This window comes from Anticarsia gemmatalis, chromosome 19 (assembly GCF_050436995.1).
Source record: "Anticarsia gemmatalis isolate Benzon Research Colony breed Stoneville strain chromosome 19, ilAntGemm2 primary, whole genome shotgun sequence".
Classification (NCBI taxonomy): domain Eukaryota; kingdom Metazoa; phylum Arthropoda; class Insecta; order Lepidoptera; family Erebidae; genus Anticarsia; species Anticarsia gemmatalis.
Genome location: NC_134763.1, coordinates 1,643,925 through 1,658,089, shown reverse-complemented (window position 1 = coordinate 1,658,089; position 14,165 = coordinate 1,643,925). Strand labels below are relative to the sequence as shown.

General features: G+C 41.5%; 1 protein-coding gene across 5 annotated transcripts in view; it reads right to left on the bottom strand.

Moving 5' to 3' along the window:
* Window positions 1-14,165, bottom strand: part of TTLL5 (Tubulin tyrosine ligase-like 5) — a 41,470-nt gene that overhangs the window by 8,533 nt on the left and 18,772 nt on the right. For 3 of the 5 annotated variants that reach the window (XM_076126369.1, XM_076126373.1, XM_076126372.1), the window contains 12 exons: window positions 13,076-13,289; window positions 12,279-12,535; window positions 11,496-11,695; window positions 11,144-11,216; window positions 10,735-10,879; window positions 10,315-10,537; window positions 10,093-10,249; window positions 9,871-10,008; window positions 9,399-9,555; window positions 1,223-1,389; window positions 686-877; window positions 90-131 (listed from right to left, as the gene is read on the bottom strand). In XM_076126369.1, coding sequence (XP_075982484.1) covers window positions 90-131; window positions 686-877; window positions 1,223-1,389; window positions 9,399-9,555; window positions 9,871-10,008; window positions 10,093-10,249; window positions 10,315-10,537; window positions 10,735-10,879; window positions 11,144-11,216; window positions 11,496-11,695; window positions 12,279-12,535; window positions 13,076-13,289 — 1,965 coding nt within the window. The remainder of the gene's footprint in view (window positions 1-89; window positions 132-685; window positions 878-1,222; window positions 1,390-9,398; window positions 9,556-9,870; window positions 10,009-10,092; window positions 10,250-10,314; window positions 10,538-10,734; window positions 10,880-11,143; window positions 11,217-11,495; window positions 11,696-12,278; window positions 12,536-13,075; window positions 13,290-14,165) is intronic. The other 2 variants (XM_076126370.1, XM_076126371.1) reach the window with 2 other exon arrangements.

Here is a 14,165-nt window from a genome sequence, read left to right as displayed (position 1 = left end):
AATAATCCCTGTTAACTCGCCACCAAGCGCAGTAGGTGAGTAAAGCAAGCAGTTAGTGCACATATCGTAATAAAAAGTATTGTAGGTACCCTATTTTCTCTGCGTTCGCGAGCCAACACGCCCATTCATATCTGCGGATAAAATTTGGTATATTTTTAAATATTATAATCCATCCAAATCCACTCGACCAAAACCTCGGGTAAACAAATATCGTAAACTTTAATTTTCTATCGCGTTTAAGACCCGTTGCATTATAATATTATGTGTACAAGTCACGAGAGTTTAAGATCGTTAAAGCTGTTTTTTAAACCTTTGAGCATGAGGTTTGGAATAACGTGGTCAATTGGTCATATTTCTCGGCTGGCCATATTTGACCCAGGTTCCTTACATAACAACACGTTTTCTATACCTTTACGTGTAGACTGAGGTCTATAAAACAACCACGTTTCACTGTTGACAATGGCCACCTTTACACACACACTGTATCTCACGTTCTTAGGAGCGTGCAGCGCGCTCTTCGAGAGCGATTTTCTTCGCGGACTTGACAGATGAGCGCGGCGCGTGCTCTTTCCTTTCCCGTTACACGCGCGCTCTTTCACGCGCGATTGTTGTTTCATGCGCGATAGAGTGTTTGGTGTAAAAGGGGCTAATTTTATTTAGAGAGTGGTAAAGTTGATAGCGTTACCTGTACTTCCTAATGTTGACAGGTGAGAGGCAAGCGAGGTGCTTGAGCAGCGTGTGGCGGGCGGGCGGCTCCACGCACAGCTTGGAGGGCGGCAGGTCCACACAGAACAGGTTGCGGTTGTCGCCCAGGAACGTCGTCTGGTAGTTCTCCATCTTCAGTTGGAGCAGCAGCACGTCTTCCAAGTCCGCCTCGCTGAACATATGTTTTATAAATACAAAATAATATTAATAGGTAGATCATATTTTGAAATAAAACGAAAGTTGACGGCCTCCGTAGCGCAGTGGTTAGTGGTCGCTACGCCAGTGTGTCGGGAGGCCGTGGAATCGGAACAAATATTTGTGTAATACACAGATAGTTGATTCGGGTCTGGTTGCACTTTGGTTGTTTTGTTTGTAAAAGTCTTCGCAACACATGAGGATTTCCTAGTGCGAGAGTGGTCTTTAAAAAAAAGAAAAAGAATATGATTTCTCTAATTTATCCGCTTAAATTTACTATTGACTATATTCGTTTTTTATGTACAAGTCGAATGAAGATTACCTGGCGGAGTACAGGAATTGTGCAAAGTGTATATTGGAGACGCATCCGTCTTTATCTTCACTGTCGGTGTACAGGTCCGTCTCCCGGTAGTACATGTACAGGAAGTCGTTCAGCTGCTTGGCGATCACGGCGCACCTGTCCTTGTCGCACATCTTCGCCGGCGGACCCTGGAGACCACACTTGCATCAATACACTACAATAGCAATTTTACAGTTTGTTGTTTGTCGTATGGTTAGTGGTCAACCTAGTGTCAAAGTTAATTAAGCCGCCCGTGGGCCTTAGACGTGGCTTAACGACTGTTGTCTTAGTAGACAACAACCGGGACCGACTTGTTACTTGTCCTCCGAAGCACGGAGACGCCCAGTTCAAATACCACTATGCGGTCATCCATGTATGGAATGACCGCGCCAATAGTTGCTTAACCCACAGATCGTTTACCGACCGGTGAGCGCAACTGGCTATTTTACAGTAACGTTAGTTTAGTTGCATTTTATGTACTTCCGGTTTCTGAGTACATTTTTTTAGCGGTAGTTTATCAACTCAATAGCCAGTGGCGTTACTATACCGTTCGAGGCCCGTGGCAAATTCATCGGTTGCAAAAAAAAAGCAGAACCACTTTTTTTTAATTGTTTATGCAATTGAGTACTTAGGTATCAAAAATAAATCATGATGATATATAATAAATGTAGGAAGTTGTGATTTTCCTCTGATCGGTTGCTTCTTCCGGCTGGGGGCCCATGGCATTTTGCCGACTTGCCATCCTGTAGTTACGCCACTGTCAATAGCGTCTTTTTTATATAAATTCAATCGCTATTGAATAGATAAACTACCGCTAAATGTACCTCAGAAATCGGGAGGTAGAGTATTTATGGCCAGATGACTAACGTTCATTATCATTTCAGATTCGGCGTCACTTACGAATCCACACTAAAACAAATATCGCAACATAGAACCTACGTGTAAACACCAAGCTTAATTTGTAACTAAGTATATAAAGTTGAATAAGTATGAAACAGGTGAAGATAAAAATAATAAAATATTAGCTCGGGGAAAAAGTTTTTTCGCATTATAGTATGTATGAACTTGTAATAAAATCTATTTGGCTTCAAGAAGCACAAATGAGTACACGGTTCATTAAGTTTCTTTCAGCGAGCTCGTGACGTACCCAAATATCGAGTTGTTTTGTGTAGAGAAAAGATTTATTACAAGTTCATACATACTATAATGTGAAAAGACTTTTTCCCCGACCTAATAGATAGCGAAAAATCTAAATACGTGATGTAAGGGTTGCTACACTCGTTACTATAATTTGGTAAAATCAAATTCATCATCAGCCTAGGCTTTCTTTCAATACATATTATTATGTTGGAGTCGGCTTCCACTCTCACCGGATGCAGCTGGATACCAGTATTTTACATGAAGCGACTGCCTATCTGACCTCCACAAACCAATTATTTGGGTAATAACACGATACTCCCCGGTAAGACTTAAGACTGGTTATCAGATTATCAAACTGCAGACTAGTGGTAACGACTGTCAAAGATCTTTAAAATTACATCCGGTAGGTTAAAATTACCTACATCCATAATTTTACGTGCTTTGAATAGTGGTAGAATCTAATACAATGTTGTCACACATAAACACTCGGTTTGCTAACTATCGACAAATGGGTAGTTGACTGGGTTAACGAGAAAATATTAAACTCGTACTCATAAAGGTTCATCCAAAATGCTCAGACTATGTAGCTTTTTTCGTGAATAATGTTGAAATTGTAATTAGTACAGACTGAAACATTTTATTAGATACTCATTTGATATCAACGAAAATCTGCAATAGTGACGTCACTACCTCGTATTTCTGTACTAAAATGTGTTTTTGACATTTTATAAAGAGTAGCTGATTTGACTGGCAACTACCGTATTACATACGCTTACAAGCATAACGACGGCATTATTTTAGCTGAATGAGTTTTTCCGTTTTTCTTCCCCGGTGGATAGGTACTATATGTAGCCTTTTATATTAACCATATTATCCGCAGAGTAAGAAGTCGGACGACGGACGTATTTGACTGGTAGGCAACTACCCTAATGGGACGCGGAGTATCCAATTGGAGGTACCGCGTCCTGGCCACTTTATGGTGACAGTTGAAGGAACACCGTCAGGTTTTTAGTCGGTATGCCCAAATTTAAAAGCCGGAACGCCTAGCCGGCGGGAGAGCCCGACAGACCCCCGCTGCCTCCCTGGAGCGGGACATGCAGTAATGCATTTTCCTGACGAAGAAAAAAAAAAAAAAAAGGCAACTACCCTAATGCCGATCTAGTTTCATCGTTACAGATAAATCAGTTGATATGATGCCGAACAAGTTTAGTGATGCGTCGTGTTGGGTTTGTTGTTTCACGAATACCGCCTTTACTTGTGTAGCTACCCTTAGGTTACGTGTGTACGCTGGTGAGTTATATTACAGGCCCGGTTGTCGTGTCAAAGTGCTGGGTACGATCTCTGGATGCGCTACTGTTCCAAGTAGTAGTAGCTAGTAAAGTTTCACTCCTATTCTTATACAGGGTGTCCCAAAACTCAACGATAATCCGAGACAGGATGAAAGGCCAAGTCATACCGGCTATAGGAAAAATAAAATAAAAAATCCATATCACTTAGTTCAGCAATAATAGACACTTTTCAAAAAAGTTGAAATTCCACACCCTTGGTCGCATTTTCAAGTCCTGTGATCACCGATGTCACAATTTCGATGTGTTTTTTTTAATTTCGTGATCTTAATTAAATATGCTATTAATCGTATAACAAATTAATGCACAAAACATTCTTAATTCAATAAAAAAAGTTAAGTTTTAGTGAGTCATCTTTCTCAAAAATATCGTTAGTCAACTTTGACGCTCCATACTGAAAAAAAAATGTACTACACTACCCTTGGCAAGTTATTTCAAAAGTTGGCGCATTTAATCAAGATTTCAAAATGGTATAACACTTGCCACTTTTCTTGCCATTAAAAATGTTATTTTTATTTGAACGAAGAGTATCCTCGCAGATGGATCGGACGCAGTGGTACAATTTTATGGCATCCTCGTTCCCCCGATCTAAATCTAGTAGATATTTTTTACTGGGAATGCATAAAAGAAAAAGTTTATTCAAAATCGATACAAAATCTATCAGAACTTCGCCAGAAAATTGACACAGCGTCAGAGGAAATAAATGCAAGGAATTTTGCTTGACTGGTGAAAAAATCTTTTGTACGTCGTTACAGAGCCTGTATTCGTGCCAGAGGAAAGCAATTATTTTTAGTAAAGAGGTAATTGAGTCAGTCCATAACAAATATTTAATGTAATAAACATAATAGGTTATAATAATTAAAAAAAAAACAATGAACGAACCATCGATCTTATTTAATTATTCTCCTTAAACTAAAGTTATTCCGAATTGTTTTCTTCTAGCATGAATTCAGGCCCTGCAACGCCTTACAAAAGACCTTTACACCAGTCAATCAAAATTCCTTGCATTTATTCAGGCTCTGCAACGCCTTACAAAAGACCTTTACACCAGTCAATCAAAATTCCTTGCATTTATTCAGGCTCTGCAACGCCTTACAAAAGACCTTTACACCAGTCAATCAAAATTCCTTGCATTTATTTCCTCTGACGCTGTGTCAATTTTCTGGCTTAGTTCTGATAGATTTTGTATTGATTTCAAATAAACTTTTTCTTTTATGCATTCCCTATAAAAAATATCTACTGGATTTAGATCGGGAGAACGAGGAGACCATAAAATTGTACCACTGCGTCCGATCCATTTGCGAGGATACTCTTCGTTCAAATAAAAATAACATTTTTAATGGCAAGAAAAGTGGCAAGTGTTATACCATTTTGAAATCTTGATTAAATGCGCCAACTTTTGAAATAACTTGCCAAGGGTAGTGTAGTACATTTTTTTTTCAGTATGAAGCGTCAAAGTTGACTAACGATATTTTTGAGAAAGATGACTCACTAAAACTTACCCTTTTTTATTGAATTAAGAATGTTTTATGCATTAATTTGTTATACGATTAATAGCATATTTAATTAAGATCACGAAATTAAAAAAAGCACATCGAAATTGTGACATTGGTGACCACAGGACTTGAAAATGCGACCAAGGGTGTGGAATTTCAACTTTTTTGAAAAGTGTCTATTATTGCTGAACTAAGTGATATGGAATTTTTTTTTTATTTTTCCTATAGCCAGTATGACTTGGCCTTTCATCCTGTCTCGGATTATCGTTGAGTTTTGGGACACCCTGTATTTGTAACTTAGGCACTTTTTACTTTTAAGTTTGAAGTACATATAATAGGCACCTTTACACACACGCTCTGTCGCGCGTTCTTAGAAGCGTACAGGATTACGCGCGGGAAAGACGGCGCGCTCTTCGCTCACGATTTTCTTCGCGGGCTTGACAGATGAGTTGACAGGAGGTGAGATGAGACTCTTTGCTTTCTCCTTGCACACCTTTTTAACGCGCGCTGTTTCACGCGCGATTTTTGTATCATCGCGATAGAGTGTGTGTGTAAAGGGGAGCATTATAATAATATAACGTATGATATACCCAAACAATGTTAGTGTAAAAAGGGCCACCGTCATTTACCAAAATCCGTTTTAAGATATTTATATACATAGGAAAATAACAATACTCCCGTGCTCGACCCGGGAATCGAATCCCCGGAAGTCGGATACACTATCGAATACGCAACAGGGGCACTCAAACTTTACTGTAACTGGAAAAGCGCTGATAAATGGAACGACCTTGCGATTTACTGATAAAAAAATATTATAAGCAAATGTGTTTGTAGCGTGGCGTGATAATGGCTCTGCATCCTTCACAACTCACTAGTTCTCGTCGCATCATGAACATAATCTCAAGTGAATGAAGTTGAGCTTTAAGCTTTACAGTAACATACATACATAAGACGTGAAGGCGATCCCTTGGCGAGCGCAGTGGGCCAGGGAAACAGGAACAAATTAGTACCAACAACATCGATTTATACGACTGACCCACGATTGCTGAGTACATATAGCTGTAGTTTATCTATTTGTTTAAACTCGTATAAAAGAAAACTGTTTGAATATATAAACTACCGCTTAATGTACCTCAGAAACCGGGGTAAAGAGAATCTCCCATTTAAAATTCTCTTCTTGCGACACAACTACGTATTTTTTTTAAAGTAATAAACATGAGTAATAAATACGGGCATGCACGTATACGTTCACGCAATCATACAAAATGTTCGATTCTCTTTGTAGAATTACGCACATAGTTAAATACGACTAAAAGCCAGCTCAGGACGTCGCACGGCGCATCTTAAAATAGTAGACAAAACGGCACATTTCGTTTAGAAATTAAAGTTATATCTTGAACCGCTTTTTTAAAGTGTGCGCGCAGCGTCGCATTGGAGCTGACCCTTACTAATTTATAATTAAAACGACATTTTTTACACAGAATGGCTGACAAGAGAGCTACATTACATATTTTACAGCCTAGTCTAGGACTAGACTAAATGTTAGAAGCGTTAATACTCCGGTCAATTTAGACATTTGACCCACGACAAATTCAGGGGAAGCTGAAAATTTTTAAAATTGTTTAAATTATAATTATAAACATTGTCTTAAAAGTCCCAACCGATCCCATGTAAGGAAAAAAATTTAGCGGGGTAATAAGGTCCAAAAAATGAGTTTTTCGCGATTTTCTTGAAAACGGTAAGTTTTATCGCAAAATTACCCCAGACATAATTTGTAGATCAGGGAATTTCCTATAAAAAAGGTATCAATAATTTTTTCCCTAAAAGCCACCGCTTCTGAGATATAACGATGCAAAACCTCTGGAAAAGGATTATGTATTGAGAACCATTCCAAAAGTTTTCGTAAGTCTTTAGCATCTTTTTTTACTCGTGAATCACTTGCACCAACATGCTGCTCGGTCGTATCCATCCTAACATTAGCCAGATCTTCTAATTTTTCACAAACTGTATTCATTGCATGCATACTATAAACCCATTTACTTATGACACTCTGTTTTGTGCTTCTTCCTCGAGCAATACCTCCATCTGTCTTCATAGCTTTCATCATAGACTGCTCAATTACCATGTCCGTTGAAGTGCCACAGCTTAATTTGTCTGAACGTCTCACAGCGAAGAATCCTTCTGAAATTTTTTTATAGACTTCAGGATCTATGAAATTCTCTAATTGTAGCATATCCTGCAAGTATAGGTGTGCAGACTTAGCATACGGAAAATGTCCAGACGCGTGAAAGTAAGGAAGCATTTCTTTGACGCAGTTTAAATGAGCTTTCCAATCCCCCATACGTTCAGCTCTTAAAAACTCTTTAAGAATTGAAACCATATAAAAATATTGAATCCAAAGTTTCGCTGTTGGTCCTCGTTCCTCATAATCCTTAAGTTTTTGATTCAGTTTATTAAGTAAAGCTCCAGATATTTCATCATTTTCAATATCATTGTATGAAAAAATTTTATCTACTATATTTTCGATATTAATTATTAAATCAGCATCCATGATGTCATCGATTTCAACTTCTTTTAATATTATAATTGCTAAAGCAAGTTGAAGTAGTGTATGAGTGTATTATGACTAGTGAATGCAATCCCGATCTCGCGGGATCCCGATCTCGCGAGATCGGGATCATATTATGCTTCGGGATCAATCCCGAAGCATAATATGACGAGATCCCGTTCGGGATTGTCGGAGAGGGCATTTTCAGCAGCTGGCTACATTGCAATAGACTTAAGATGCCGATTAGAAGCTCGTATTATTGATACACTTTGTATTTTAAGAGGCTACTTTCAAAATGCCATGTGATTACTTTTTATTTTGATCTCCTGGAGCTACACCTACTTTTTTGATTATGTTCATGTTATTACACCTGTTAATTATGTTACGTTGTTAGTAATATTCAAAAATTAAGGCTTTTATTTTCTTTCAAATAATAATTTATTGCATTCACCACACTATCACACGCATATTACATTAAACAAGCCGTTCGAATCGTATTATTTTTACTAACTAGACGGGATCCCGAAAATCTCGGGATCCCGCGGGATTGATATTTCTGATCGCGAGGGATCTCGAGTTGACGATCTCGAGTCGGGATTGCATTCCCTAATTATGACGCTCGCAATTTTTTGCATCGTTATATCTCAGAAGCGGTGGCTTTTAGAGAAAAAATTATTGATACCTTTTTTATAGGAAATTCCCTGATCTACAAATTATGTCTGGGGTAATTTTGCGATAAAACTTACCGTTTTCAAGAAAATCGCGAAAAACTCATTTTTTGGACCTTATTACCCCGCTAAAATTTTTTCCTTACATGGGATCGGTTGGGACTTTTAAGACAATGTTTATAATTATAATTTAAACAATTTTAAGAATTTTCAGCTTCCCCTGAATTTGTCGTGGGTTTACTGATTTTTTGGTCTAATTTGACCGGACTATAAGTCTAGTTTATTCTAATAATCTAGCTACAGTTCAGGTCTACATTACAACAAACTACAACACCAATTAGCTAGTACGAATAAGGATATCGCGCGATAAAACTTTGTATGTCTGAATATAGACACAAGATATATGAGATTAGTGCCGGTGACGAAACGTGTACATGTCATTGCTGTCATATGTACACCACTCGTACCGGCTTGTAGCTATATTAAGACCACTAAAGTGATTTGGCGCGTAATTTTCAAGCTTTTAAACTTATTTGGTTCTAATAGTGTGTACATTCTGTATAACTTAACATGACGACAGTAAAAATATGCATTCTGTTCGAATAGTTTCATAGAAATACGCATTTTGGAATAGTTTCAAAGAAATACCGCGTCGAATAGCGACTTACGTGTTATAAAAATGATTAAAAGTCGTAGAATATTATATGTAATTCAGATTGGAAAATTTTGATGAGCTCGTAACCAGGGGCACGAATGAACTCCGATAACTTAGTAGAGAGCCCCGGCATGCAATATTTATCTAGATTTTAGTATGTTCATCGAACAGGCCCCCGACAGCTGCATAGCTCTGTGGGTCACTAGTATACCTCCTCGTAAACATAGCACGCAAGGCTCTGTACTAAGTGGTAGGGCGCGGGTGGGAGGGGGTGTGAGGGTGCAGGAGGGTGGGGCGGGGGTCACCTTTACATTGTAAGGCATGCGCAGCGTGGAGGCGGCGCGCTTGAGGAAGCGCAGCACGAGCGCGGCGTGCGCCACGGCCAGCTCGTTGGCGGGGCACGACACGCGCTTCAGCACGTGCGTCAGGAACAGACCGAACGCGCGCCGGCCCTCGCCCATGCTGCACACCACAACGACTACATTTTTAGCATACCCTATATTTTTTAAAGTAACGAACGTTTTATTCCATAATAAATTGAGTGAAACCTAAAAATACGCATGAAGCGACCTAACTAAGAAGTAGTCAGACAAAAATGACAGTCGCTTATACCGTTTTAAAATTTTTAACGTTAATAATAAAACATAGAGAACTACAGCGACGCTGTCTATTAACAGTTGTTGAAAGAATAGAAAAACCAGTTTTGCTTTAAATTAAAGCATAATTTCTATATTTTGTGGTAAATAAGTGAGCATATGCGACGGTGTCGTGACTCACGTGAGCTTCATGCCGTCCATGAGCTGTCGCTTGACGAGCTCCTTGGCGCGGCGCGTGTCGTGGTGCTGCGGACTGCTCTCGCCGAGCCACACCGCCGGCGCCTGGCACGTGATGCTCACCGCCTCGTAGCGCTTCAGTCTACGCAATTATATATTTTTGTTATTTCACTAATTTTAGTTTCGTTCGCACGATGACGTCGAGCGCGAGAGACGCTCACGTTACCTCTGCGGCGTGTCGGTGAGGCTGGTGGCGACGGTCGCGTGCTGGAAGTGCGGCAGCACGTGCGAGTGCACCAGCAGGTTGTAGTTGTGCTGCACCACCTGGTACGGGATGTTGTTGTTCAGCGACGTGGAGCACACCGGGATGCCGGTCACGGGGTCTGCAACAGAGCGCGTGAGAGGGGGGGCGGCCGGGCGGGGCGGGCCGCGCCGGGTCGCTACGCACCCAGGTACTGCGAGTACTTCTGCCACGAGTTCTGGCTCGGGAAGATGCGCACGAAGCCGCCGCGCCGCGCGTACTGCGCGCGCACGGCCCGCACCAGGCGCAGCTCCTCGCCCGTCAGCGCCAGCGCCGCGCCCGCCCCGCCGCCCGCCCCGCCCGCCGCGCTGTCCGTGCTGGCGCGCTTGCCGCGCACGCACACGTTCTCGGCCGAGTGCACGCGCCGACACTGCGAGCGAACGAAAATATTAACATCAATGTAACGAACGATAGGCGCCTTCTGTAACTTACTAGTGATTAAAAGATAAAGCGAACGCCACGTCGCGTCGTTGCGAGCCGAGCCGCGAGTCGGAGCGTGACGCGACATCCAAACTAGCGACGTGGCTCAGGGCGGAGAAGGTGTAAAGGTCGAAGGTGGGTACCGACCGCGCCGATCCTCATCTTGAGCGAGTTGGTCCGCTCGGACAGCTCGGCCTTGCTCATGGGCACGGCGGGCACGCCCACCAGCGTCAGCGTGTCGGCGAGCAGCGCCGACTTGACGCGGGCGTCCAGCGGACTCTCGCACGCCAGGCTGGGGACGAGGGAGACGCGCGCTGTAGCTCGATGTACCACACGTGGAACGGTGTATACGTATTAGGAAATAACTAATTGCAGACACGCCGGACGGCATAGTATTTAAAGATAGAACGGGCAGATTTAATGCTATTACGTTGCTTATTCATTGAACTAACATTGTAACGCGGCGTATTTCTTACACATCTGCGTATACATTTGAGTATAATAGGCATGAAGTGATTAAAATGATATTGTTTTAACTTATTCGTGAGTTACTCACCTAGGTGACAGGTTAATTTCTAACAACCAGGGCTTCAGCATGTCATCGATCAGTATATCGTACCCGAACAGTTCTGCAACAAAACAGACCGATACAGTCAGCTACATCATCACATCGCTAAACTGCTGAATAATTTCAAAACGTTTACTTTGTCGTTTTAATAAGTTATCGAAAAAAGCGTTTAGAATTAGTCAGATTAAACTTTTTTTTATATAAAAAGACAACTCCCGCACTAAAAATTGCACTCGTATCGCGGGGACTTTTACAAACATATAAACAACGGACACAAAGTATAATCAGACCTAACAAATATTCGTCTCACGCTACGCGAAAGTTTAAAAGTAAGAATGACCGAAGCAGTTGAAGAAGTTGGGCACGAAGACCCTGGCGGCGGCGGTGATGGTCTGCGCCGAGGACAGGATGGACTTGACGACGAGGTCCTCGATGGCGGCCATGAGCGCCGTGGTGTTGCGGCCCTGCTTGCGCAGGTGGCGCAGCAGCGCCGACAGCGTCCACTTGTGGCCGATGTTGCCGGCGTTGGGGTCGTCGCACCTGCCGCAGGTTATTGTTGCGTTACTACTGCACCTTGCCGTAGGGCCGCGTGTGGACGGTTCCAATCCCACCCGGGACGAATAGCTCTGCTTAGTTTGGAATCGAATGACCGTGTGTGACTTGTCCAAATTTTTATTATTATTATTGTTTATTATACAAAACGAAGCTCCCGCGGAGTAGACAGGCCAGAGAACATCACTAGCTACGATCGAAACAGACTTTTTTGAAAGGTCATCACAGATATGATCTGTGAATGTCTTTCAAAGACATCTCATTTGGCGTTTCCATTTACTTCCTTGCACAAAATAAAATATTTATAGATTTACTAAAAGCAAACCCTCTGAGCATACATTTCTCATTTTTATTGTATTGCTACACCCGATAGTCGAAAAGACTCATCTAACATTTTTGTCGAAATTGCGTCGGAAAAAAAGACGCACTTCCATATTCATTATATTTTTTTACGTCGTTTCGTTATAGCTTAGCTAAATATAGCGCTTTTGTCCTTTAGACCTATTTAAAGATGAAATATGTTTTTCCGTTTCTACTATTCACATGAGCGTCGTTTCACTGAGTGACTTACTTGATATAGTCCGTGTGATATTTATTAATGCTGTAGTTGCACAGGTGCATGCAGGGGTTCCACAAGTTCTTGTTGGTTTTGTCGTACTTGACAGTGGCAAACCTCACAAGGCCCTCTTCGTACAGATATATGAGCAGCGGGTCGATTGACGTCACACACACGTACAGTCGCAGGTCGCACTTGTGACCACCGATTAAAAGAGGCTTGTCAATGTACTTCGCCACTACCACGTTTTCACCTTTCGGAATTTGTTCTGGCTGTAACAGATATACATTGATTGGTAATCATTCTAAATACATATAACTCAAAGGTGATTGAGTGACATAGTGATCTATCAACGCACAGCCCAAACCACTGGTCGGATCGGGCTGAACTTTGATATGCCGTAAGATGTTATGACGTAGGAATCCGCTAAGAAAGGACTTTGATAAAATAGGGGATGAAAATTCTGTCCCAAGTCACAAACCACGCGGACGAAGTCGCTGGCATAAGCTAGTATTATACAAAGCTATTTCATTACTGAGTGACTGTCTGATACTCAACGCACAGCCGAAACTACTGAGCGTAGAAAGTTGAAATTTGGCATGAAAATTCCTTAGTAAGTGTAGAGGAGCACTACAAGAGGATTTTTACACATTTCACCTTGAATTTACCAACGTATTTTGAGAAAATTTGGTACGCAAATAGTTTAAAACCTGGTTTAACACATAGGTCACTTTTATAGTCTAAAAGGGCGAGCAATATTTGGATAATATATTAGTCGAATAAACGACATCCGTAAAGGTTCATATACTCACAGTATTAACAATATAGATGCCTCGACCTCGGCTGGAAGCGGCCGGCTTCACGATCCAGGGTCCTTTGGTCCTGTAGTGCGTGGAGCACAGCTCCTTGTACTCGGCCGGCATGAGGAACGTCGTGGGTATGAAGTCGAACTGCTTCAGACCACGGAAGTACTGCATCTTCTCTATATTCTTGAACAGCTTGTCTTTTCTCGTCAGCTCGTAAGATCTAGAAGGTATTAAAATCAGCTCATTAACCCCAAATAGTGATCTATTCATATCTACAAACGCTGTGTTCAAGAGCCTAGTAAGAACACAAATAGGCTTGCTAAACGCATATTCGGTTCAGCAATATTTATCGAACAACATAACTCTCGAAGCTTTGTTCGGCTTGTACCGAGCGGGTACTTCCTTCGAGTCTGTCACAACTTGGTTATGGCAGTGATGTGGAACGGCCTTTCTCCGGAACGTTCATCTACACTTATTCGGTTTTGCCGCTTAACGCCGTCATTTAACAACTGCACATATATCAAGAAGTATCTCTTTGCTTATTCGTACTAGATACGCTAGGTGTCTGTATTTAATTAGGTACAGATTATTTGTTTGTCGTTCTGATAAAGTGGCAAGACGTCGCTAAATTTAGACCGTAACGAGACGAAAGAAATACGTCCAGGATTAAAGGAGTGGGGAATTGGACTTAATATATCCTTGGAAGGGGAAAGGATTGATGGAAGGTTACCTCGGGAAATGATTGACTCTCTGGTTAACAGTTAAGGCTTGGAGAACATCCACGGGTATACCGAAGAAGGACCACATGAGGCTCCAGTAGTCGTCCTCCTCATCCGCCTTCACCAGGCCGTGGGCTTTGAGCAGGGCCGACAACAGCGTCTCCCCCCTAAGGTGAACTACTGTCAATATTGTTGAATAACCTTGGGAAAGAGTTTTGAACCGAATATTGTAAGATAGTTTATAAGAACTGTCAACGACTTTCTGAGAAGTGGTAAATACTACTTTAAATCCTGACGCTAAATATATTCCCCACGTATTTCAGACAAGGCTGCCATATATTCATGAAATCATATCAAGTTTCTTGAAATGAGTGCAC